Below are 27,710 nucleotides of genomic sequence, written 5' to 3'. Positions count from 1 at the left end.
GTAACATAGTGACATCACTGTGTAACACGTGCGCTTCTATTGGCTAGTTCTCCAACACATTGTACCTGATAGGCTGGAGGGGGTGGGGACCTCTACTGACATTGTCAAAGTAGAGGCACAAAATACAAATATGATCCTGACACTGAGCTTAATAGGGCCCCTTTAAGAACTGAATGGATGAGATAATTGCCCTTCTGAGGATCTGTTTGATAATTGAATACAAGAAGGTAATGGAAAAGCTAAGAAAATAAAGACAATACAATGATGTATGAATGACAGTGACAACATATATCACATTAGGGAAAAAGATTTAGGGGTCAAGGACAAATCAAAAGACACAACTCCAGCAGAGTACAATAATAGCCACATTTATTTTAATTACAGGCAAATTCCCTTTACACTATATATTTTTTTTATCAACTTCATGATTTATCCTTAATGTCATACATACATTTACATTTCCAGAGTGCATACACGTAAGTTGATGGGGGGGGGGGCTGTTAAATAAAGTGGTTCAAGACTAGAAGGAAGTACGTCTCGCGTTTCTTATGAGACACATGTCAAATACTGCTCATCACAAGCATTACTCAGTAGTGGTACTGTACACAAAAGTGCACACGGTCTATTCAATATCAGACAGCTCCATATAATATCATATCATATAATACAATGGCAATTTAAACAATGTTGCATTTCACACATTCAACATCAAACAAGGCAAACCTATTCAAAGGCACAGGACTCTCACATCAATATCGTCTTTTTAGAAAGTAGTTTGTACTTACATGTCAGGTTATCCTTCACATTCAACTCTTTTTTTTTTCAGCTGAAATATGATTTGATATCAAATGACCCGTGAGTTAAATGGCACTTGACAGTAAGGAAGTCAATAAAAAACACTTCCTCATGGTTACTGAATGGGCACAGTTTGTTACATAAAGAGGAAATAGTCCAGTAACTCGTTAGATTAGTAAACACTGGTGTTTCACAGATATTAACTGAGCGTTTTGGAGTTTTTTCACATGTAACTGGACTATTTCCCCACTTCTAACTAGAGCTACCAATTGTGGGTTAACATTAAGCATAATGCCTGTGGGCAGCGTACTTCCTGTGGTCACGGGCATCTGCTCTTTGTGCGGGGGAACTGCACACACATTCCTCTGTAGGTACACAGAGAACCAGTACCAGGAACCAGGAGGGCCACTTCTATAAAACTACAGCAGCATCCTCTTCTCCGGTTTAATATCCTGGTTTGACTGTTTTAGGACAAAGCTAAAGAATACAATGCACAACCTGTTAACTTGAGCCATCTAACAAAAGGGTGTGTTGTTACTTATTTTAGTCCAGCTCATGCCACAGTGACGCATCAAGCCACAGTGCACCATTTTGCAGGTTTTAGTTTAAATGTTTTCCGAGAAAATTGATTTACATTTATTAAACATCTCTGCTACGAAGCTACTGTAACATTTACAGTTGTTCAATGACATGCAGATACTGTACAACACACTTTCTCTTCACTTCCTTTCTCTTCACAAACTTGTTAAAAAACTAGCCAAAGAAAAACAAGAATGACACTGCATTATATCACCATGCCAAATATCATACAAACCATAAAAGTGAGCATTTTAAAAAAGTGATGGGTTTTAAAACGAAATAGCAGCAACACATAGGCTAAGTTCTGTGTGAACAAAATGGAGAACCAGCAAGCCACCAGTGCCTCTGGGTTAAAGTAAAGGAGTTACAAAGTTACGTAGGGAGCCTTCAGTGCAAATAAGTAAGAGTGAATCTAAATCGTATAAAGATGGAAGCTTCAAAGGCTGACTATGCAGTGGTTTTATGTACAGTACAAGGTGACTCTATTTAAATGACATTTCCACTGTACTGTAAGTCAATTCAGAACCATGGCACAACACCTCACTAACCAACACTACTGTCAATATCATGATAATACAAAATAATAAAAAGAAACTACTCTCTCTGTGCAATAGTTCAAGTAAGTTATTTCCTGCAAATAGTTAGTGCTTTATTACACATCCTGTGGCCGTACCGAAAGAGACGACAACATAAAGGGGACATATAAATACACAAAAAGGGACTATTTACACAAAACATCTTCTTTCCGGACAAGACTGCATTACAGCAGAGAAGACCTCTACTCACCAATTCAGGCTCAGATTTGATCTAATCCTCCCATTGGTTAAAATTAGGACCAGTCTCATCCTAGATCTGTGGTCACAAACACATCCACCAATCAGTGTCCCAGTGTGAAGCAAAGCGCCGAGGTTGAATCTCTAAAGGGGCGTGTCGTAAACTCGTTCCGACGAGCATTCCTCCGTGTCGTCCTCTGACTGCGACGCCTTGTGGTTCAGCTTCTCTGTCGTTGAGGACGCAACAAGGTTTCCATGGACACTGTCGCCGTCGCTAAGCTTGGCCTTGCTGCTGTCCTGAACAAACTCTTGGATCTCCACAGGTAGCCTGCGGAACTTGTCCTGGTACTCCTGGTCCAGATCGCTCTGCAGCTGTGGAGGAAGAACAAACAAGAGATAAGATACAACTAGAAGATCAGAGCTGTCATTTGGAATGTGTTGTTATGGATATATTTATTTGAAGATGTTCACAAAGACAGAAAACAGAGCACATTCTGCCAATATTTTCACACAATTAACGTTTTAGAACATCAAATCCCTGCGGAGGCTTTGAAAAATGTATAAGTTATACAGTACTGCCAAAGTTCCCCAGGTCTGATTGTTCACGAAGCATGGTCACTTGACTTTTCCAGAGTACATAATGTTTATAGATTTGAACTGCTTCATTTATTTATTTGAATCAACAAGCCGTTCTCAGAAGAGAATAACGTGAACAATCCGCCATCGAAAACACTCAGTAACAACCACATGAAATGGACTTGTTGAGTCCAGGAACATCGTGAACAAAGTACACTTTAAATAACACATCATATGTTCTATCTATCTATTAGAAGTATTGTAATACCCTGCTTTTCTTGACACTTTTTAACAATTTGTGCATTATCCTAATGTATCCTTGGAAATAGCTTTAAGCATTGCTTCATCCTGCTATCAGTTATGTTTCATACAGTGTTTACTTTCATTTAAGTTATTTTCGGTTTCTACCCACTCCTGAGGGAAATATCTGATTCTTTACCTGCACCTCTTAAGCCCTGAACCTGTTTTTCAGGTCTCAGGCTCGGAAATGACATTCCCAGAACAAATGACCATATCTTCCCTTCTAAAAGGGTTAAATTAATAATCTTTATTCTCAAAGTAATGATAAACCTGTGAGTTGGATGTAGAAAAGTCAGAATCAATATAGACGTTTTTTATTTTAAAGAAAATTCAGATTTTACATAGTAAAAAACTGTAAATTATAGTGTCCGTCCAAAAATTCTTTTTTACTTATAGTGAAAACTACCCTTGGATGATGGGTTAGTAGACTACAAGCTTTAGGAATCCAAAGTACAACATATAATAAGTACCCTGCATCAAGATTGATGCAAAACAAGTGAAATATGACCTTTTTAGAGAGATTTAGCCAAAAACCCCCACTTCTGGGGTCATTTGACCTATCTCTGGCCCCCCTTGCTCAATTTTGATGAATGAAATCTCTTTATAACCGCTAGAGCCAATGGAATCGAGGGGAAGTTATATACACACCAAAACGTTAACAAATAAGGAGTGAGAGTGACGCGTTACCAAAACCGGAAGCTGCATACACTCTGGTGGCTACCATTAGCAGCTAACTTTTCCGCTCCGATTTTTACATAAAAAATTGAATTATGGATTATAAATAATTTTTTCAAAGGTACAGGTACATTATCAACCTATGGATCAACAGTTGTAGCATTTTTCTTTTTCGTTTTAATGCCATTGAACACGTATTTTTACCTAATTGACAGCTACGGTGAGACGATCTGCCGTAAATGCTCCGTAAAGGTACGTGTTGTGATGTCTGTGTTTGCTTCCCCTGTCGCAAGTTCGGATCGCTCAGTGATGATACTATACCTAAATAACCTGTGGAGTCTCAGCTTTAATCGGCTATATAGTATGTGCAGCTACGATAAGTAATAAGGGTATCTTTATCTTGAATTGTGTGCCGCAGTGCGTTAGAATCTTTTCGCTCAGGGGTCATTTAGACGCTTCTTATGAGACTTGTGTTTTGTTTTGGTAAAAAATGGTTCATATCTTCAGTTAGCTGAGATTCTTCCCGTTAATCTGGTGCTACACATTAATAGTTTCATAAATGTTAAGAAGCCCTGAGACATTATCTCGAAAAAAAAACGGTGGGAGGGGTCCAATGGGGGGACCGCCGTGCTTAAGAGGTTAAAATGGAGGTTAATTGTTTCTCTGTCAGTGGGATAATGGAAAATGTACTGGACGGACTTTAATGATAACTGGTGGAAGGATCTAGTATGGACCAAGGAAGAACCAATACATTTTGGAGCGATTCCATATAACCAGGTGGATAGGTGAATTATGATTTTAAAATATTGCATTCGTGCTACTTTTGTGTGTCAGAAAAGTCTGAAAAATGTGTTCCGAACTTGGAAATTCCTTGAAAATGTCGGAGAAACTACTCGGGACATTGGACTATCCCAGGAGCATGTGAATGCACCATTGGCCTTTGAGGAATTGTACGCTTTTCTGGTACCATTCTAGTTTTGCAAGTGCTAGGGCAGAGTAAAGCCTGTCATATTTTCCTATGACTGTTTTACAATGATTTGGAATATTTATTTTTGGATAACTAACATCTGAGACTACAAAGAAACTGTAGATAAAAACCGACAGGTACCACGACCCCCCTCCCATCACGTATAACTAGAAAAGAGAAGCTATTTTTCTCCCAGGCATAGAGGCCCCAAATGATTACAGATGACAAGATTGTATTCATTTCATTGTGAGCCAATAATTGCTGTAATGCTGATTTCTCAGTTTAACTACCCGGCTGGCTCCCATGGGAGAGCAGTAATTAAAAGAAAAGCCGGTAAGATGAATGGTGTCAGAGTCTCGGAGCTCAATACAGTCAGCGTTATGAGAGATCGAAAATACCTGCGAGTTCTGATAGGATTTATCTTGGATCCATTTTATGTCTGAGGGGTCTTTGTTCAACGAATAGATTTCAGACTCACACCAAACTTCAAACAAAAGTAAACACGTAACAATCTTAATAGAAAATGCATCACTGACTTACAGAGGAAAAAGCCAAGGCTGCATCTATTGATGTAAATCAGAGTTTGAGACATATACGCATTTCTGCAACAACTTCAGATAGAGAAAGCTGAATTATTTTTGTGGTGAAGGTCAACGAGCGCCATCCTGCTCTCTATACTCTCTAATTTTCTGCCCTCTCCACTCCAGATTTTGAGATGGTACATCCTTTTCATTTACGAGTACTGCAGAGCAAGATGAGAGAACCTGATTGGTACAAAGGTCTTGCCTTCACAACACTTTGATGCATTGCTAGGATGGGATTAATATTACATGCTGAGGGTTATTATTATATATGCATGTATGACTATGACTTCTACCACAAATTAAAACCGAACAAAAGACAAAGCTATGTTTTTGATAATGTTGAAATGAGCAGTTGGGCATATCTCGTTAAATAAATAATACATGTAATGAAAAAAAAACACAACAAAGATATTGGGAAGGAGTTGTTATCGTATCATACTTAGCCTCTAGTAATATGCTTGAAAAATAACCGGTATACCGTCCTGTAATACCTCAGCTTTACAGAGTGTTTCCAAGTTTTCTTCTTTTAATAAATGTTCCCCTTGCAGAGAGCGTATCTCAATCCAATTTTACACATATAACATTTGATTGAAACCTTGAAAGTGAAATGTAAAGCTGGCAGAGTAGGACAAATAGTGATGAGGCTTAATATTTAAAAGAAAAGTTTAAAAGTTATAAACAAAAAAGCCCTCAATGTCCTGAAAGAGCTGAATAATTGAATAGTTGGATGGTTTCTATAGCTGAAAGTAGGCTGAAGGAGTTAGATGTACGGAGTAGTATGAGTACAAGTAGTAGTAGTAGTAGCAGTAGTAGTAGCAGTAGAAGCAGTAGTAGTAGTAGTAGCAGTAGAAGCAGTAGTAGCAGTAATTGTAAAATATATTACAACTACTATTACTAAAACAAATACTGCAAATGAAAAAAATTACTACTGAAACATAGAACTGTAATTTAAAGTTACTGAAATAAATACCTGTACAGAAACCAATACCAATAGCTGTATTTTATGTTTTTCTTACGCAATTACTTAAAGGTGGGGTAGGTAAGTTTGAGAAACCGGCTCGAGATACACTTTTTGTTATATTCCATGGAATGCTTTGACAAAGAATCCATAAAAAAACGTCATCTGTGGAAGCCGTAGTACTGTAAAAAGTACGACCAATCATTTTAGCCGGCCCGGCTAAAATAACTGGATGGCCTACCTGCCTGTCAGCCTTCCATCTGTGCACAAACTTATCTCGTGCCCTCATTGGTCATGTGCGTGTTCGTGTGTGTTGGAGGAGGGGCTCTGTAAGGAAGTAGCAGATTTCTTCCGGCTGTGTATTTTTTTAATTCTAGCGATCTCGAGCTGGTTTCTCCAAAATTACCTACCCCACCTTTAAAACTTTCTTTGTCTTTTTCTTCTGCTTAGAATAAAGAAACAGGATAACAAACTGGGAATGCTGCTGAACAGGATTCACACTAAAAAAGCCAAACTGAGTGATGGCCAGATAACATGGCCAGCTGCTGGAGCTGATGTCGAGAGTCTGTGTGTGAAATGAAGGAGCTCTTGACTTGTGTCTCTCTGATGTTTTGAGTGGACCAGCAGAGCCCCCACCCAGCACAGCGTCTTAAGGTCACCTTCCCTGGAACCTGCCTCTCTCTGTGGGTCTCACAGAGCGGACATCCCATCACTACCAGATGGTGAAGATGCTCAGGAGCTCGGCTCCATCTCCCTGCTCTGCACTGCGCATGACCTACTTAGGGGGGGGGGCGTCTGCTCACCGTGTGCAGCGTACATGTGTGTGTGCAGCGTACGTGTGTGTGTGCAGCGTACATGTGCGTGTGCAGCTTGCCTTTACCCTGCCTGCTGAGGCCCTAACACCCTCTGATTAAAGCTGTCATCTTTCTCCCATCTGATGACACCCGGGCACATGTGAAGGAGGTGGGAGCAGAGATGCAGTTCTCTGACAGACGTGTGCGTGTGTCAATCTGCGGGCATGTCTGTGCGTGTTGTGCGTGTGATCAACACTGACAGACGTGTGCGTGTGTCAATCTGCGGGCGTGTCTATCTGCGGGCATGTCTGTGCGTGTTGTGCGTGTGATCAACACTGACAGACGTGTGCGTGTGTCAATCTGCGGGCGTGTCTATCTGCGGGCATGTCTGTGCGTGTTGTGCGTGTGATCAACACTGACAGACGTGTGCGTGTGTCAATCTGCGGGCATGTCTGTGCGTGTTGTGCGCGTGATCAACAGGTCAGAGGCGAACACCAACGGCCGTCTGTTAGAGTCGGGGGGGCTGAATGATGAAGGGACAGCTTGAAAAAGTGATACAAACATGGAGGATTATAGAACAGATAGATAGAGCCACAATCTTTCAAGAGCTTCCCCCAATCTATGGCTTTTTGATCGGTAAATACCATCTGAACTCTTATGAGTTTGGCAGCAAGAAGATGATTAATTATGAAAGGTGTCCACAGGGGAATTTTTAGATGTGAGGGGTTGAGCCGCTTTCCATTATTAGACATTTGATTGGCGTGCAATGAGGCACTTCCTGCTGGAGGATTTCAAAAGAAAACTTTTGAGATTATATAATGAAAATAAACCATGCAGTTTTTGAGTTTTTGGTAATTGTTTTTGGGGAGATTCGAGACGTGGCGGGTTACACTGGACATCCCTACTTGGCATCAAGTAGCCTAGACTTATTGAGGAGTGGCCAAAGTGACACCTCGTCTCTTTAAACGCAGCGTGGTGCTACCAGAAGTTGCCTACATATGCAAAGACTGGGAGGGTGGAAATGAATGATCCTGTGGACACATACCATTACTTCTGATGTTTGATTTCTAGTGTGGGAGATCAAAACGTCTGTACAAGCTGTAAAGAGGTCAACTGTGAGGCTTTAAAACTCAACTGGTTGAAAATAAATTGTCGTTTTGAAACTGGAAGACACCTAAGGCAAACAAAGTGTGTGAGTGTGTGTGTGTGTGTGTGTGTGAGTGTGTGTGTGTGTGTGTGTGTGTGTGTGTGTGGTCCAGTTTCAGTTTGGACACCAACCAGCAGCAGTTATCCAGCCAGCTTTTCAATCTGTCCCTTATATCTGAAGACCTGTCATCTGCACACACACACACACACACACACACACACACACACACACACACACACACACACACACACACACACCACACACACACACACACACACACACACACACACACACACACACACACACACACACACACACACACACACACACACACACACACACACACACACACACACACAAACACACCACACACACACACACACACACACACACACACCACACACACACACACACACACACACACACACACACACACACACACACACACACACACACACACACACACACACACACACACACACTTCTGCCTTTCTTAAAATACAGCACTCAGTGACCTTCTTCACCAGCTGTCCTCGTTTTGAGAAGCTATCAAGGGAAGCAGAGGAGGCCTCCAAAGAGCCAAATTAATTCTTTGCTTTGAGCCGTGACATAACTCCGGCTGCAGCGCCACAAAAAAAGCCTTGGACCGGCAACAAACCGCACAGTCTGAACCGCATTCAGTATGCAGCTATGTAAACTCTGCCTTTTCGTACAGCCACAATAAGGAGGTCTGAGGTCAATATTTCTGCTTCCCTATCTTGCCTTTGAAAGAGAGGTTAGCTATCTGCTGCTCCTATTCCTGACCTTGAGATACGCTGCATATCCAAACACAGCCCAATTAGGATGTACCCAAGATACCCATGTTCAACCATGAGACAGGGTCAACACCCTGTCAGCACCAAAGGTTTTTGAAGAAGAAGGAGTACGTTGTGTGTGTGTGTGTGTATGTGTGTGTGTGTAAGAGTGAGGGAGAGCAGGAAAGAAAAAAACACCATTCCTTTCAGTTCGTCTGCACTGGTCATAACTATGACTATAAACTGCGGTAACTCAATGCCAGAGAAAAAAGGACACAGGTAATGAAAGAAAGAGACAGGAGCACTGTAGGCTGCATTTGATCCACTATCTGTGTGTCAGGGCCCTTTCACGACTCAAATAAATAATGTTTTTTGCTTTGCAGGAGTACTTCTTAGATTCCACCTTCAGCTCCAGGAATTGTAAAACATTCCTGCATAGCTCCCTTTGGTGTGTACAGTAATGAGTGTTTCCCCTAAAAGGATTGGTTCAAAAGGAAAGGCCAGCTGTGAAATGAGTTGATATCTTTGAATCAGATGTGGATGCTTACTAAAAGATGCTGCATTTGTACAGTAAATCCTTGTAAAATGAAATGACATTTATGTAATTATTAGAGTTTAGTACAAATCCATAGTTTCTCAGGTCACGACAAGTCTCTAGGGGAACGCCAATGAAGAACTGACAACCTTCTTCAACAGTAAAACAGTCCTTGAACCTCACTGATCATACAATTAAAACCATCAAACCAGTCTTGGTTAGTATTTCCACTGTTCCAAAAGACATATTGAATCCTTAAATAACATAATTAAATGTGAAAAAATGCAACACACGGTTTCACGCTTGCAAGATGTGATGTGTTTGTAACCAACGTTACCTAGCTAACTAGCATTCATTATTTCTTTGACAAACAACAGCATTATTGATCCATCCAGAGAGAAAGTACAAATAACTGTAGCTCTATGGAGGTCCTGTTAGTCTTCATTGTGTTGCCCTCAAGGTCTCCATGCCGATCGAGAGCTTTGGAGAACGGCTTAACAACAACAACAACAACAACAAAAATGTTAGGCTTCTGTTTCAAAATCACAAGTTATGAGAAGGTAATGATTGCGTGTCGAAATCTGTTTGATAGTGATATCCTCGGCTCTGTTTCAGTACTACGGACAGCGCCGCTCCTACACTAGACAAACAGCCCTGACCATTACTCTGAAACAGCTAAGCGATAATAACATGTATCTCCGGCCATCATTTTCAGGTTTTTGATATTAATACCCATGAGGAGGATGAATCAGCAAAATAAATGTTGATTTCCACTAACTTATAATGCCTAAATATCATCTTAAAGCTAGAATATGATCACCAGCCTTGTCTGCCATTTGGTGTCTGGAAAGAAGCTTTTTTACTTAAAAATAACTGTACATTTCCGGGACAATGAAAGACACTACGTAGAACTGAGGAGAACTGTGGTTGGATTATAATTATCGCTGGGTTCATGATAACGAGCAACCCTTTCAGATTGATTTGGTCCATTGTCAATTGATTGATTAGTGCAGCTTTAAACCCCCATGCGTACTCATAATGAGGATGTCAACGTTTCTTTTCACTTTCATTTCCGTGAAAATATGGACAATCACATCCTTTAAGCTGTAAGCAGTGCAGCTTTTTGCTTCTATAATGAATTAGTGGCACAACATGTCACATCTCATTTAGAGAGCAGGCTGTAAGACTACTTTAACAGTCTTATTTACTAATGCCAATATGCTTATCCTACAAACACAATAGGCTTTTTTTCTAGTACTACATTTCCTCACACAAAATCGCCAGCCACCATACTTTACTTTCCACCTCAAAACATCTTCCAATTCCTCCATCCTCTCCCTCACAGGACCAAAAGTCTTCCAGCGGTTCTCACCTCGCTCCTGCAGGAACCACACTTTCCATGAGCATGAGTTCAGGAGTGAATTTTCCTTAGACAGAGCACAACCCTGGAGAGCTTCATTAGCACAAGTGGGCATACATAATGAACCCTCGTGCACTGATCTAAAATAGCAGCTAGCATAATAGAGCAGAAGAGTAACCAAGCGTGCAGCATGTACATTCACAATGGATTTGACTTCTACCTCTAGTTTGCACTCAGTGTTCCCTGTGGGGATCTTGTGTGTGTGTGTGTGTGTGTGTGTGTGTGTGTGTGTGTGTGTGTGTGTGTGTGTGTGTGTGTGTGTGTGTGTGTGTGTGTGGTCACAAGTGCATTATTGATGTAAACCCCGTAGGCAGGGATGATACAGATCAAAGCTTGTGATGAGGGAACATAGTAGCCACCCCTACATCACCCATAGAGAGGCAGAGAGAGCGTGGCCACATATTTGTCTCCCTTCCTCCTCAAATCCAGCCTTCCCTGTCTCCTCCAACCTGTTTGCTGCCCCCCCCCCGTTCTTCATCCCTCCCCCCATTTTGCTGCTTTCTCCCACCTCCGTTAACCATCCCTGGGATATTGCGTCATGAGCACTCAGTTCCAAATTAACAGATTGCAGAGAGTCATGAAGGCTAGCAGAGGATATGAGCGGCGAGGAAAGGGGGGGGGGGGGGGGGGGGGCTAGAGAGAGCGGGGGACCCGAGTTTCCATGACGACCGCACAGGATTCCTGCGTGTCGAAATGGATGTGTGTGTCTGTGTGTTGGTTCAAGGCTTGCACGGTGGGGAGATACCGTCCGAGATTCTTTTTTTTTTTTTCTCTTTCCTCTAAGTAAGAAAGAATGAGCATGCCTCCCACATAATACAGTGCATTCACACACCATTCACACACACACCAACGCACACTGTGGGGAAACATATGGCGTTATCACCATGTCATACTCTCTTTCACAGCCAGATAAGGTGTTTGTGAGGGGATGGCAAGTACAGAGGAATTACAACATGGCCTGGTGAGCCTTCGGTGTGGAGGCTGAGAGGGAATGCTTGTTACTAGACATCTGTACTATCTGTCCTTTTTTGGTGCAAAGAGAGGGGAATCGGAGCACATTTTAGATGGTGGAAGGGGCCATATTATGCTCAGGTGTGCTGGAACAGCAGCGGTCATCCTGCTGGGCCGGCTGACTCCCGCTGAGCGTTCCGATTGGATTATTAGCAGGACAGTGACACCTCCGTGATCATGGCGATTGACGAAGGACCTCGCCACGTCTCTTTTTCTCTATCTACTTTCCTATTCAATATGTGATCCTCAAACTTTCTAAACATTCTAAATCTTACTAACTAAAGTGGAACATTTGTAAGAATGCTCGGGTCTTTTAAGTAACAGCTACAATTGTATGGAGATAATATCTAACAAGGATTGTCAAAACTATGGAAGATTATAAGGGTCAGGCGAATCAGAGTATGAGCAGAACTTTTTGATTTTAATCTACATTTCGAGAATAACTTAAAAATGTAGAGAATAAGGTCAAATTTTCTGATAATGCCTATCATGTCATTTATCCTCAATATTTTGACTTTATTCTTAATTCATATTATTTCTAACTCTTTTTCATCAATAAAAACACAACAATATCCTCCTGATTTATATTTTCTTTTTATGTTAAATGTTAAATTTTGTTCTCATCATTTGTAATTTATTCTTGACATTTCAGAATAATTCAACAATATAACGTAATTCTAGAAATACAGAACAAAAAAACCTTCAGCCTCTGATTTATATTTTTCTATCATGTGTGGCTCGCACAAAGAAAGTTCACCTTTATTCTCGAGAAGAACAAAACATCTTTCTCAAATGTTTTCTCCTTATGATCGTCTCGAATTTTCTAAACCGCAGTTAGTATCCTACTTTAATAACGGAGATATTGTACAACAGCTAATTTACAGTTTGGTATATCACATTCATTTGTCCACACACACCCACTAGCGTTACAGCGAGCCGCTGGGCTCTCAGGGTCTCCACCAAGGATCGTTATAGCTGTCCATTAGTGGCTGCTGAGCCCAATGGAGAAAGTGGGTCAGAACTGTGTGAGAGAGAAAGTATGTTGTATCTTCCTCCCTCTGATCATGAAGACTAACACACACACGCCATGACACACAACATAAGTATTTTTATATTTGCCTTGTCCTGGTTTTGAATACCCATCAGCAACCAGAGGAGCTTTCTACATCCTGTTTTCCAGTCCATCACGATTTCAATGTTTTGTATCCATCTGCTGTTGTTTAACCCATTGTTGGAGAAATACTGTTGTGTCCCCTTTATGGGTTGCACTGATACTATGTGTGACTCTGCACTGTGTATGACCTTGCAGCTGCCTCTTCTTGTGATAGGAGGAGGCAGGGCATTTCAGGTTGTTGATATTCATGAGAAGACACATACTTGTTGTGTCCTAAATATCTAATTTCTATGGAGGCGTGAAGGAAGTACGTGACTCTTTCCAGAAGACGTCGCAGATGACCCCGACACCTTTCCGACACCCGCGGATGATATTAGTGCCACCTCGATTTACGACTTTGTTGTTATCTCCGTGTTTTGGACTATATAAGCCTGTTGTTTTTTGCTGTGAGCAACATATCCTTTGTATGTGATTTAACTCTGCTCCTTCTTGCAAGAATAAATTAGTACCTGATTATTGATTCTCAACCTGGTGTCGAGTGATATTTTCCTAACATGATTGGTCCTTCGAGCCGGATCCAAGACCTCCTTTTTTCTCCGGACAAACGAGCCTGACACTGTGCACAGGGAGTCGAGGACTCTTAAAAAAAAAAGACCCCTACCTTGTTTAATTTACAAAGAAACAATTTGGTAAATAGGGGGGCCAGGTTTCGCTGGAGAGGAGAGGAGTGACGGATCCTTGAACTACCGACACAGGAGAGAACGTCAATACAGGAATCGTTTTTGGTTTCAACCCCCTGGTTCACGGAAGGATACCAAAAAAGTCCTAGAAAGACAGGTAAACTTAGCTAAAGTACTTTTAAAATAAATAGTTTGTGGGTAGACTATAGGGCCATTTTTATTAGTTTTGGTAAAAACTATTGGAGTTTTATAGTTCGTGGGTAGACTATAGGGCAATTGTTTCTTAGTTTTGGTAAAAACTATTGGAGTTTTATAGTTCGTGGGTAGACTATAGGGCAATTTTTTATTAGTTTTGGTAAAACTATTGGAGTTTTATAGTTCGTGGGTAGACTATAGGGCAATTCTTTCTTAGTTTTGGTAAAACTATTGGAGTTTTATAGTTCGTGGGTAGACTATAGGGCAATTCTTTCTTAGTTTTGGTAAAACTATTGGAGTTTTATAGTTCGTGGGTAGACTATAGGGCAATTGTTTCTTAGTTTTGGTAAAACTATTGGAGTTTTATAGTTCGTGGGTAGACTATAGGGCAATTCTTTCTTAGTTTTGGTAAAACTATTGGAGTTTTATAGTTCGTGGGTAGACTATAGGGCAATTGTTTCTTAGTTTTGGTAAAACTATTGGAGTTTTATAGTTTATGCGTAGACTATAGGGCAATTTTTTATTAGTTTTGGTAAAACTATTGGAGTTTTATAGTTCGTGGGTAGACTATAGGGCAATTCTTTCTTAGTTTTGGTAAAACTATTGGAGTTTTATAGTTCGTGGGTGGACTATAGGGCAATTGTTTCTTAGTTTTGGTAAAACTATTGGAGTTTTATAGTTTATGCGTAGACTATAGGGCAATTTTTTATTAGTTTTGGTAAAACTATTGGAGTTTTATAGTTCGTGGGTAGACTATAGGGCAATTCTTTCTTAGTTTTGGTAAAACTATTGGAGTTTTATAGTTCGTGGGTAGACTATAGGGCAATTCTTTCTTAGTTTTGGTAAAACTATTGGAGTTTTATAGTTCGTGGGTAGACTATAGGGCAATTTTTTATTAGTTTTGGTAAAACTATTGGAGTTTTATAGTTCGTGGGTAGACTATAGGGCAATTGTTTCTTAGTTTTGGTAAAACTATTGGAGTTTTATAGTTCGTGGGTAGACTATAGGGCAATTTTTTATTAGTTTTGGTAAAACTATTGGAGTTTTATAGTTCGTGGGTAGACTATAGGGCAATTCTTTCTTAGTTTTGGTAAAACTATTGGAGTTTTATAGTTCGTGGGTAGACTATAGGGCAATTCTTTCTTAGTTTTGGTAAAACTATTGGAGTTTTATAGTTCGTGGGTAGACTATAGGGCAATTGTTTCTTAGTTTTGGTAAAACTATTGGAGTTTTATAGTTCGTGGGTAGACTATAGGGCAATTCTTTCTTAGTTTTGGTAAAACTATTGGAGTTTTATAGTTTATGCGTAGACTATAGGGCAATTCTTTCTTAGTTTTGGTAAAACTATTGGAGTTTTATAGTTCGTGGGTAGACTATAGGGCAATTGTTTCTTAGTTTTGGTAAAACTATTGGAGTTTTATAGTTTATGCGTAGACTATAGGGCAATTTTTTATTAGTTTTGGTAAAACTATTGGAGTTTTATAGTTCGTGGGTAGACTATAGGGCAATTCTTTCTTAGTTTTGGTAAAACTATTGGAGTTTTATAGTTCGTGGGTAGACTATAGGGCAATTGTTTCTTAGTTTTGGTAAAACTATTGGAGTTTTATAGTTTATGCGTAGACTATAGGGCAATTCTTTCTTAGTTTTGGTAAAACTATTGGAGTTTTATAGTTCGTGGGTAGACTATAGGGCAATTCTTTCTTAGTTTTGGTAAAACTATTGGAGTTTTATAGTTCGTGGGTAGACTATAGGGCAATTTTTTATTAGTTTTGGTAAAACTATTGGAGTTTTATAGTTCGTGGGTAGACTATAGGGCAATTTTTTATTAGTTTTGGTAAAACTATTGGAGTTTTATAGTTCGTGGGTGGACTATAGGGCAATTGTTTCTTAGTTTTGGTAAAACTATTGGAGTTTTATAGTTTATGCGTAGACTATAGGGCAATTTTTTATTAGTTTTGGTAAAACTATTGGAGTTTTATAGTTCGTGGGTAGACTATAGGGCAATTCTTTCTTAGTTTTGGTAAAACTATTGGAGTTTTATAGTTCGTGGGTAGACTATAGGGCAATTCTTTCTTAGTTTTGGTAAAACTATTGGAGTTTTATAGTTCGTGGGTAGACTATAGGGCAATTTTTTATTAGTTTTGGTAAAACTATTGGAGTTTTATAGTTCGTGGGTAGACTATAGGGCAATTCTTTCTTAGTTTTGGTAAAACTATTGGAGTTTTATAATTCGTGGGTAGACTATAGGGCAATTCTTTCTTAGTTTTGGTAAAACTATTGGAGTTTTATAGTTTATGCGTAGACTATAGGGCAATTCTTTCTTAGTTTTGGTAAAACTATTGGAGTTTTATAGTTCGTGGGTAGACTATAGGGCAATTCTTTCTTAGTTTTGGTAAAACTATTGGAGTTTTATAGTTCGTGGGTAGACTATAGGGCAATTGTTTCTTAGTTTTGGTAAAACTATTGGAGTTTTATAGTTTATGCGTAGACTATAGGGCAATTTTTTATTAGTTTTGGTAAAACTATTGGAGTTTTATAGTTCGTGGGTAGACTATAGGGCAATTGTTTCTTAGTTTTGGTAAAACTATTGGAGTTTTATAGTTCGTGGGTAGACTATAGGGCAATTCTTTCTTAGTTTTGGTAAAACTATTGGAGTTTTATAGTTCGTGGGTGGACTATAGGGCAATTGTTTCTTAGTTTTGGTAAAACTATTGGAGTTTTATAGTTTATGCGTAGACTATAGGGCAATTTTTTATTAGTTTTGGTAAAACTATTGGAGTTTTATAGTTCGTGGGTAGACTATAGGGCAATTCTTTCTTAGTTTTGGTAAAACTATTGGAGTTTTATAGTTCGTGGGTGGACTATAGGGCAATTGTTTCTTAGTTTTGGTAAAACTATTGGAGTTTTATAGTTCGTGGGTAGACTATAGGGCAATTCTTTCTTAGTTTTGGTAAAACTATTGGAGTTTTATAGTTCGTGGGTAGACTATAGGGCAATTCTTTCTTAGTTTTGGTAAAACTATTGGAGTTTTATAGTTCGTGGGTGGACTATAGGGCAATTGTTTCTTAGTTTTGGTAAAACTATTGGAGTTTTATAGTTTATGCGTAGACTATAGGGCAATTTTTTATTAGTTTTGGTAAAACTATTGGAGTTTTATAGTTCGTGGGTGGACTATAGGGCAACATTTTTCTTAGTTTTGGTAAAACTATAGAAGTCTTATCCTGGGTTCATGCTGCAGCAAGACCCGTGAGAAGAAGATAGAAACAGAAATAGTCATCTTATCAGGAGATGCTAAATGGATGCAGGTGAAGCATAGAACGAGTGTGAAGAGATTAAAAAAGTGGCAAAAATAAATACGACTTCCAAGCGAGGTTAGTGGTAGAGGAATGCCAACAATTGATTGACAGCGAGAACAAATGTAACGGGAATGGGAAAAGGGAGGAAGAAGAGGATTTATTAGGGGCTATGATGTGGTTAGCCGAAGCAAGGAATAGAAGGGAAGGACATGGACAAAATGACTAATATGGGGTTTTCCTGTGAGATTATTCAACAACACTTTGCCTCAAATATAATTTTGGGTGAATGCTGAATGGACTCCATTCACCATAGAGAATTAATTACGAAAGACGAGAGCTTTTACAATGGTTTATATTCATTACACAGAAAAAGATGGTATCAGAGCTGCCATGCAAGGCCAATGACCCGGGTTCAATGTTTTGCTCAAGGACATTTCCAAAGGCTATTAGATCTTTATTGGATACAATAACATGTCACAAGAGCGTCTGATTATCAAATGATAATGTTGTTTTGTCATATTAGTTAAAAAAGCACATCCTCCCACACAATGCATCCTTAACTTTGGTTAGTGTTGCAGCACTGTGTGTAATTATATATTTTTTACAAACATAACCCTGGGCTCTTTCTGCTAACTTCCTCCAGAGATGTGTCCTCTGACATCCCTTTGCATATTTTGCATATTAATGAGTGTCGCTGCAGGAGACGGTTGATTACTATGTAATAGCCTTTCCTCGGGAGGGAATTCAATCTGCCAATGTCCGGATGTCGATTAAGGGGAGTGATTGCGACAGCGGGAGAGGTGATGGATAATCAGTTACATTTTTGTGGGAAGCTACGGTTGCTAACATCCATTTTTTTCCATGCTGCACTTTAAGAGTGGGCGTTTATGGGTTTGTTTCCAACAGAACATTTCTGATTTATGCAAGTCTTTCTAAAAAACATGACCTCATTTATGGTAAATGTGCACTATGCTCTTCATTTGACAACAAGATTAAAAACATGACAGGAGGATGACACCGGAGTGTCATTGGCAAGCAGAGAGCAATATGTTTAGTACCACATAAGTCTAAATCATTTAGATATAGGAGGTACTATTACCACGTGATATGAGTTCTGATCATGAAAAATGAACAAAATAGTTAGTAAAATGGTTTTGGTAACAAGTGAGACTATGCCTCCTATGCTTCCTTGTCTGGAGATCCTTGCGCAACATTGCATGTTTTAGTAGTCCAGATCATCCGAAAGTCATACACATAGTTTAATACCAGATTACATTTATATTAAAGGGTTTTGTAAATATTATTATGATACATTTCTATTGCCTTTTTTCTCTTCTTAAATACTTTTCCTTGTTTATTTTGCAAATGGAGCAGTTGGGATGCGAGAAACATTTCATACTTTTAATAAAGTATCCCATTGTTCTGCACCGTATCATATCCTAGTAGTAACTGAGACATTTATGCTTTTAATAGAACATGCTATCAAGTTGATTTGATGTACCTTATTGGTAACCCAAAATGGTGATGTTCTTTCCCTCCGGTTGGTTTCTAGGATCTTCCTCAAGGACACATCGGGATCAAATAGGGGAACTCCGACTGGGTGAGATCTCACTACACACAGGCCAATCTGCTCTCCCTGTTATATTATTCTGCTGCCATGCTATGCAGATAACACCTCCATTTACAGCAATACAGCCGCGCTGTATTTGTCATTCTTGCAGAAGAGTACATTACATATTTGTAATTATTCATACTGTATTCTGCATTGTAGTAATGCTTGCCAGGTCTCAGCCATTACAGAGATGCAATGCGCAGAAGCCCATTTCTGCTAGTAAGATACATGTGATTAATAATTAATTAAAGAAAGTTTATCATTATTTTGAGATATTTTGTCATTGTTTCCATCACATTGGCGGACATGGGCTTCCATAGACAGCAGTGAGTGGCTCAGGTGTGTAAAGCTTGCATATTAATACTGCCACACTAGTGCTATATTAATGATGAACACTGGGATGCAAAGATATTCTTACCATGCTCTCCAGCTGCACAATCGTCCTACAATGACAGTCACAATGACAATGTTGGGAACTGTGCTACTAAAATAGGAAAAGCACTCATGCTCCTGAATGCATCCACTTCACAGTAAACCCACTTATGTATATGCAGTATAGCAGAGTTGCATTAGTGGAATTACATCCTGACTATTCTACAAGGCCAGTATTTAATTATATACAGCCAAATAACTCTAATACTGTATGCAACCACAAGGAGTAGGGCATGTATTGGTATTCAAAAACAGTCTGATAACAGCATTAATATTGAAAAACACAACTATTTGCTTTGCATTTGAAGGTCATCCAAAAAGTGCTAGAGCCATATCTCAGTAAACCTGGGCCACATCGCCCCCTAGTGGTGTTTACATGAACAACTACAGGACAATTCAGTCACATTAAACCAAAATTATGTTTCCTGTAACTGCTTATGAAAAAATCTATATAAAGGTCAACACTCTAATGAGCTTAAATACTAACCTAAGTGTAAAATCCATAAATTCAGTCTAAGTAGCCAGACCAACAAACCAAATAAAGGTCTTATGATATGCATTTAAATTCTTTAAAAATGCAAGACGTTTGTTGCTGGTCACCATGTGTCGCCACAGCAGTGCATACTAAGGGGAACAGTCTTATTTATAATTGTTTTTACACATGCAAAGAATTAAAGACATGCTGAGCCGAGCACCCTGACAGTGAACCTGCCATGCAACAGCCCAGGAACTTAAAAAGAGCGCTATGGTGAGAATGTGATGGATTTCATGAAAAACATCAGAGTGTACAGTGATCAACAAACACTTCACACAACAAGAGATATTTCACATTGAAGTTTTCCTAAATAAATGTCTTACCTTCGGCCTTTCATCCAAGATTTGCTGGCGGTTATCCTTTTGCTTCTCTAGTAGTCTCTCGTGTCTCTTACTCTGCGCGTCTTCCAACTATACACACACAAACAAACACACATACCATCAGGGCTTTGCATGTCATCATTAAACATATAACTGTTAACACACATGTTTACTTTTGTAGGTAGTGGTGAATCATAGAAACACATATTAATGTTTTTTTTGAGTAAATCACATGACTTTTAACTGTAGTATGACATTTCTTTCAGAATAATTGCAGGGGATGATTATCAAATACAAATTCTCTATCATATTAGAGCCGTTCTTACCCGTTTAATATACTGCACCACCTCATTGACAAATGATCTGTTGATCTCCAGCTTCTCTCTGTGGGGACAATTATAATGACAGTCAAACCAAGCAGATAGTCCCAACAGAGCTAAATCTCAAGCATTTAGTGACATCTAGTGGTCATACAAATATAACAATTTATGAGGAATAGTTATTCATGTTTTACAACAGATAACTTACTCTTCTGTCACGTTCTTGTCTTTAGATTTGGCTTCGTTGATCTTCTCTTGTCTTTTCTTGTCCATTTTCTTCTTGAGATCCTTCTTTTCTCTGCAGATGGTGAGAAGGACAAAGAGAAAGGTGTAATGAAAACTGTGAGGTGCCTCTGTGTTACTGTGAATGTGTGAGCATGCTTTATGTTGAATGCAGTCTTACTTCTCACAGATGTCTCTGATCTTTCTGAGCTGCGCACTCTGGCACTCCTCTGCTATGGTGGTCAGCTTCTCCACCAGCTAGAGTGAGACACACAAAGAGACATTTATAATTCCACACCCAGAAAAGTCAAATGTAACACACAACACTAAGACACACTTGCTTTTCTGGAATAAAGCATCATTTGTTAATAAAAAATTAAAAAAGTACACATGCATTTTAAACAATTATAGTTTTAAGTTATAATATACAAGTTATTTTCCCTTAATATGTATTATCAGTTCATAATTAAACCACATTTAGATCAGGGAAACGAAACAGATCTCTTAAGCTTGCTGTCTCTTGCTTGAATGAATCTACCTGGCGGCTCAGCTGTACTGTGCAGGTGTACTGGAGCAGAAGACATTTATTTTTCCACACCGTACACCAGAACATGTGCACAGGCAGCAGAATGATGACTGTACTCATCTAAAGGGGGGTGACTGGGAGTTTACTGCAGCATTCACTTATTCATTTGTTTATTCATTAGTCTGTGTTAGCCTCGCTGAGATTTATTGAGAGACATTCAGCACTTTATCAAGTCCAACACAAGCCTGGACAAGCTCCTGCATGAGTGTGGTACATGTGTGTTTGTTTATCCAACTGATACATACAGTACATGCTTGTTTATATGATGTATCTTAACATGTACTGTATGGAAACACTAAATAGATGTACTGTTATAATAAACTATAGCATAGTGTGTAAGGAATGAAATAGCATCAATGTAACTATATTCAATCTATCATTTAAAAAGAATGAATGTAGCTCGTGTGGTGGCCATACATGGGCAGTTAACGGAGGTACAGTGATGACAGGAAATATGACATGTGGGATTTTAAGTCTCTCATCCTAAACAAGTAGGATTTTACAACAGGCCATTGTAGGAAAGAAGTACAAAAATGAAAGATATGGAAAGTTGGGTAATTTTTTGAGAGAAAGCTACATTTCAGAGATGAAAGTTATACATTCCTTAGAATATTTTTTCAACATTTCTCAGAATAAAGTGGTACATTTATGAGAAAGCATAATGTAAAACAGTATGAGAGAAAACATCTCTGAAAATATGAAGTCTTACAAAAAAAGCATTGCTTCTATGGCCTTTTATTTGAATTTGCGCATACAGCATGTTGTCAGTAGTGCCAGTAAAGCGGTAAATCAGGTGTTGCCAATAAAGCTGAATTTCGTAAAGGTGTACGTCTTAAAAGTGAGTAAAAACAGACAGTATGAGAGAGATTTGTTGCAACCCTGCTACGTACTTTACCCTGAACCACTAGCCAACCCAGCTGCCGTCACATCTACTGTGTGCCTGTGTGTGTGTATTTGTTGTTTGTTGAGTACCTGCTTGATGTGCTCTTTTTTCTGGTACTTCTCGCTGTAGTACTGCTCCTGGCGCAGTGTGAGGAGCTGCTGCTGCTGCTGCTCCTTCAGCTCTGAAAGCTTCTGGCTGCACTCCTGATCCAGGTCGCACAGCTCCTGGTCCAGGGTGGACAGGGAGTGTTCCGACCGACTGAACACACATACGCAAACAGAACATCTGGAAATTAAGATTACTTAGTTTTTTACAGTAAAGAAGTCCTAAAACATTCTATATTTTGCAACACAGATAATCACATTGATGCTCTCATGACACAAACTGGTCTCCCTATCATCACATACATATTTATCAGGGAATGTTGCTATGAATTTTAACTAAAAAGGGAAAATTCACTCTAAAATAAACATGTTTTTCGTTAGCTATAGTGCTATTCATTCATCTAGTAAGAGTTTGAGGTTGTTTGTGGTGTGATTTGTCTGCTTTCTTTTCAATATAATATATAATTCAAAATAATGTAGTACAATGTCAATACTTTAACTTATATTTATTCTATTACATTTTTTATTGGACATTTTAATTTAGCCTCTTATGTTTATATACATATCCTTATTTCATTTCTTTATTGCACAGTCTTACTTCAACTTGCTATGTTTATATAACTATTGATATTATATTTTATTTGATCTTGTACTGTACTTTTTTAAAATTCCATTTTCATTTTTTATCTTATTTCGTTATAAAATGGGTCAACCGTCACAAAACACCCAATTTCCCCTGGGATACACAAAGTATTTAGATTCTGATTGTGATACATTCTGAAAATGGAACTAGAGTGCACTCAACTTGCTGAAAGTCGAAATACATTTTAAAAACTCAACAGCAGTGTTTCATTCTGGAAATCATGACCTCAGATAATCCACAGTCCTTGTTTTGAAAGTGTCATGTAGGAACTATTTTCTTTTTTTTGCCGCATTGAGCACCACAAGCTGAGTGCTAAGAAAAGGTAGACATTTCTATGGCCAAAACTAGGGAACTTACACATTGTAGTAAACTAATGATGAATACTTTTTGAATTCAGGATAAACAATGCTTTTAATTTATTACATTATTTCAAACATTCGGAGGAGCACTTATCTTCTACCATGAATTAAAGTGTTGAAATGTGTCTGCCTCTGCGGCGCTCTCCACACTGTCTGAGAGGACTGTAATCTTTGCTGCGTGCTGAGTACTGAATCTTCAGCGGGTGATGAACTCTTGAGGGCCCTGAAAGACTCCCTGAGGCTCGGAGGAAGCCTTATCTCCTCATTTGTATTCTACACGTAGCTCAACCTTGCTTTGGTCTGACATGCACTGTTTGCTTTGGAGCAATACAATCAACAATGTGATTTAAAGTGCATAGTGTATTATGTATTCATGTAGATGGAGGACAGAACGAAGGAAAGGGGAAAGAACAATTCATACACAATTATATATATTTTGGCTCTATGTAACCTGATGTACTTATATGATTCTGTTTTCTTCAAGTTTGTATCTTCTTGGTCGAATGCACTTATTGCAAGTCGTTTTGGATAAAAGCGTCAGCTAAATGCAATGTAATGTAATATTAAGTGTTAACAAAAATAACTACGAGTTATTTTGTGATGTCGTTTTTCCCACTTTCCTGGAACTTAACTAATTTATCATTGCTTCAGATAGTAATTTACTAAACTTCCGAGAACTATCCCAAGAGAAAAAGGGGGTAGCTTGAAGAATTGTAAGCTACATTTACACAATAATATTGTAAAGTTTATACATGTAAACATAGCAACAACAGAGTGAAGATTAAGGTTCCTTAACACAAGTGAGAGCCATGAATGTATTCAAAGTGTAACGTGTTGTGGTCGCAATAAATTCTGGCTTAAAGGAAAGATAGAATGTATTTCGGTTGTAAGTGCTTGTAAAGAAAACCTTGCTTTTAAGTGGGAGAAACTGATGCTAAAACCTTATCTTTTAGTTTTGACTTAAAATGTGATTAGCTAGCTTTTATTTTGTTGAGTCATGGGAATAAAAAAAGCCAATAGACTATTCTTTTGTGGTTGTGATGATGTTTTTCTTTGTGGATTTCTTAGGAGATTGACAGAGTAAAAGGGAAACAACAAATCCAACAGTTTGAAGAGGCGAAGAGGAGGGCCACCTACCTTTTCTTACCATCTCGTTTGTGGCTCTTCTGCAGGGCCGAGCGCCGCCGCTGGTACTGACCCTGCAGCTCGGACACGCGGGCCGTGTGCTCCTTGATCATCTCGCTGGTCTTGCGGTGGTGTTTCCGCACCAGCTCCTTCATCTCCTTGTACTGCTTCCTCTGCTCTCGAACGAAACCCTTCTGCTGCTTCAACTCCTCCACTGTCTGAGCCTCTAATTCTAAAGGCAGGGATGGAGGACCCGCAGGAAAAGGTGACAAAAGGGAGCGAGAGAAAGGGCGATGACTGGATATACTGTCAATGCCAGTGGGAAAGAGTTTATACTGCTTTTAGCAACTGTTAGGAAATGATCGGCAGTTATAGAATTTGCATCAGAGTAATAATTATAACAGCAATTATATCAGAATCATGAGCATTGACTCATATGACAGCATATTCTTATTTTGAATAAATATATAGAATGGATTTACTAATCTCTGTCGGAAAAAAACATTGTCAATTTTGGTTAAAAGAATTCATTAAATTACAATTTATTCGCACAGTATCAATTTATTAAGTTATTAAATGATAACGATAGCTCTTTATTATAGGTCTTTCTTTTGTGGGCTTAAAATCAATTAAATGACCAAATCATTAACACATAAACAAAGTAAATCAAATCATTTTAATAATAGCCACAAAGTAAGTAATGAAGCATAGGCTTACCAGTGAGGACACTCTGAATGATGTCTTCAGTCTTAACTGATGGTTTCAATGAGCCTGTGTAAAACATGTTAGTTTAGTTGCACAGTTACAATATGCACGGTCAAATATTGACAACAAAATTGACCAATCACACAGCTTCGTTAAATACTTGCACAGACGCATTTCAGTCCATTTACAGACAACTTCATGTAACATTTGAGCTTTTTTATTGGAAGTATGTGATGAGTGGATCAAAGGCTTGTTATCTACACGGTACCTGCTGACTGCGGCTGGTGTCCGACCAGCGACGGGGGTTTGGGGGCGATGATGGGCGTGTGGCTCAGTCCGTTCTCTGCTGGCATCGCCACCCTCTGATCCACCTTAGATTCTGAGGGGGCATCACTTCCTGCCTCCACCTGTCCACCACATCAAAGATCCACAATCCAGTCAACACATCTGGGAACACTCACCACTGACTCTTCTTCATAAATAGTTGTCGTTCACATAAGTCCCTAAAATGTGACCCACAATACATTTCTCTGCTGTCATCAGGTAAAAAAGTGTCAAAACATACATTTACTTTCTCTTTGTTTTAAGTCTAACTCAAAGTTAACTTTCCGTGACACAGAGCCTCCAAAAATGTTCACAAAATACTTTTTTAGAGGAAGAAAACCCTCCTTGAGTGCTGCTATCTGTTTTCAGGAGTCTCTAGTTGTACCTGAGTCCTGTAGTAGAGTTTGTAGACATAGCTTTGGTAACCCACTCTCCACATTGCTTCCTGTTCGGCCGCTCAGCAGATCTTAATTTCCCCTTAGGCCTCGCTGAATCTCACACTATTCGCTCTTATCTCAGAAAAGTGAACGCAATCTTCAGTTATCTTTGTTCGAGTCGAAGCAGATCTTCTCCTTTCTTTCTCTACATCTGCTCACCGTGCTCTGCCTTTCCTCGCTCTGCCTTCCTCAGTGACTGTTTCCATAGTCACAGCATGAAACAGCACTCTGTCAGCCGGCCTCGTGGGTAATCATATCAGCGGGCAAATCAGATAAAAGACACCCCCTTAGGAACTGCCTTCTCTCCAGGCCCCTCTGGCTATAACCTGAGATAACCCTGTGTCCTGCCGTGCCTCTCGTACCACACCTGTGTCTGCTCCCTGCGCCCACATTAATCCTCGTGGATTCAAAGGGACACCATTACCACAGATTACTGCTACTTTACCCCTGATGCATCACTTACAAGGTTACCATTCTCCTGCTTTTGTGGTTATGCCGATGGCTCATTAGTAGGAGATGTTCGCATTGCAATCTCTCCTTAGATTTGTTACTTGGACTGAAACAAAAGGTCACATTTTCTCAGCAGCCATGACTCAAAACTTTTCTGAGGAGCTTGGCCTTTAAATTACTTTCTTGACGACTGTTCTAAAGATAAAGGTCACTGCTAAGTCTAGTTGGAGTTCATAAATCTGACAAATTGACTGTGTAGAGAGACTCACATCTCAAAGTTCAGTTAGTAATAAGTTCGACTTACTTCTTGAAAACAGTTAGTTATACAATCACGTTTGCTCATCAGATCATTGTGTGTATCCTTGAGGACTGATACATGTGTAAAATGCATGTCTTACATTTCAGAAGCGATTTTTAGAATCATTTGAATACTGCATTGATCATGCCAGGAGACTTCTTCTTGTCTTATGTTACTTTTAATGTTTGTCTGCACTGTCCATTTGCTGTAACATTGTTAATGTCCCCACTGTGGGAGAAATAAAGGGCGTAGGATTCTGATTCTTTCTTGCCTATTGTATATTGGCGTTTTGCTACAGTATATTTTCCGGCACATTAACAGCATTGTTAAAAAAAAAAATGGTTTTGTTATTGTATTCACTTAGCAACAACAAAGACACAGTAGTGACAATATGAAGGTATAGAAGGGGATAACAACAACAACATGCAGAGTATTGACATGGTGAGATATCCTTTATATTTGGATGGGAACGAAATTTAAACAGCAGCCCTCCACTTTTAAATGTAATATACGTCATTTTTTCACTGTACTTAGTTTTTAGTATTTTTCTAATCCGTGTAAGTAGGCTATTTCTCTTTATTTTTGTATGTCAAATAGTTTCTAAAAATATATATATATATATTTTTTCCTTCTCTACGACTTATTTCCTTATACTGTGTTTATGTTTGCACCACGATGCACCACAACAAATTCCTTGTATGTGTAAACACACTTCTTCTCTCTGGCTTTCTAGTTAGAGCGGAGCACGACTCCTGACTTTTCCGTGTGTTTTATTTTTATTTTGTTTTTAAGATATATCTGTTGTAATTTAATGTCGTTTATTGTGATTTGTAGTAATGTGTTTTTATTACATGTACAGCACTTTGGCTCGACCAAAAATCGCTTTTAAATGTGCTATATAAATAAAATCTGATTTGATTTGATTTGATTTGAACCTACTTGGCAAAAAATCTGATTCTGATTTCAGCCTGACAAAATTAAGTAATCAGATTTGTAAAAAACTGTAATGGATTCTTGAAATCCAGCATCTTAACTTCTCACTCCTGACAAGCAAAGACCCTAAAGCACAGCCTGTAGGTACACACAGCCTCAGTGACAGACCCCCCCCTCAGAGAAGACCTAGAACCAGAGGCTGCAGGTGGAGGCTGCGGAGGGTTGATGA

The 27,710-nt window shown here is 39.0% G+C and overlaps 1 protein-coding gene across 7 annotated transcripts in view; it reads right to left on the bottom strand.

The window, feature by feature from the left end:
- Positions 1-352: 352 nt before the first annotated feature.
- LOC117498362 (1-phosphatidylinositol 4,5-bisphosphate phosphodiesterase beta-1) overlaps positions 353-27,710 on the bottom strand; it is a 147,604-nt gene continuing 120,246 nt past the window's right edge. For 2 of the 7 annotated variants that reach the window (XM_034150402.1, XM_034150403.1), the window contains exons 25-33: positions 25,308-25,446; positions 25,052-25,105; positions 24,347-24,566; positions 22,193-22,388; positions 20,816-20,892; positions 20,621-20,710; positions 20,419-20,476; positions 20,096-20,182; positions 353-2,519 (exon numbers count right to left, since the gene is read on the bottom strand). In XM_034150402.1, the coding sequence (XP_034006293.1) occupies positions 2,292-2,519; positions 20,096-20,182; positions 20,419-20,476; positions 20,621-20,710; positions 20,816-20,892; positions 22,193-22,388; positions 24,347-24,566; positions 25,052-25,105; positions 25,308-25,446 (1,149 nt within the window). In that variant the 3' untranslated portion in view covers positions 353-2,291. Of the gene's footprint in view, positions 2,520-19,223; positions 19,249-20,095; positions 20,183-20,418; positions 20,477-20,620; positions 20,711-20,815; positions 20,893-22,192; positions 22,389-24,346; positions 24,567-25,051; positions 25,106-25,307; positions 25,447-27,710 lie in introns of those variants that run through there. The other 5 variants (XM_034150404.1, XM_034150406.1, XM_034150407.1 and 2 more) reach the window with 4 other exon arrangements.

Source organism: Trematomus bernacchii, unplaced genomic scaffold (genome assembly GCF_902827165.1).
Source record: "Trematomus bernacchii unplaced genomic scaffold, fTreBer1.1, whole genome shotgun sequence".
In the NCBI taxonomy this organism is placed as follows: Eukaryota; Metazoa; Chordata; class Actinopteri; order Perciformes; family Nototheniidae; genus Trematomus; species Trematomus bernacchii.
Note: the sequence above shows the minus strand (reverse complement) of the source record. Positions and strands in the feature narration are given on the sequence as shown.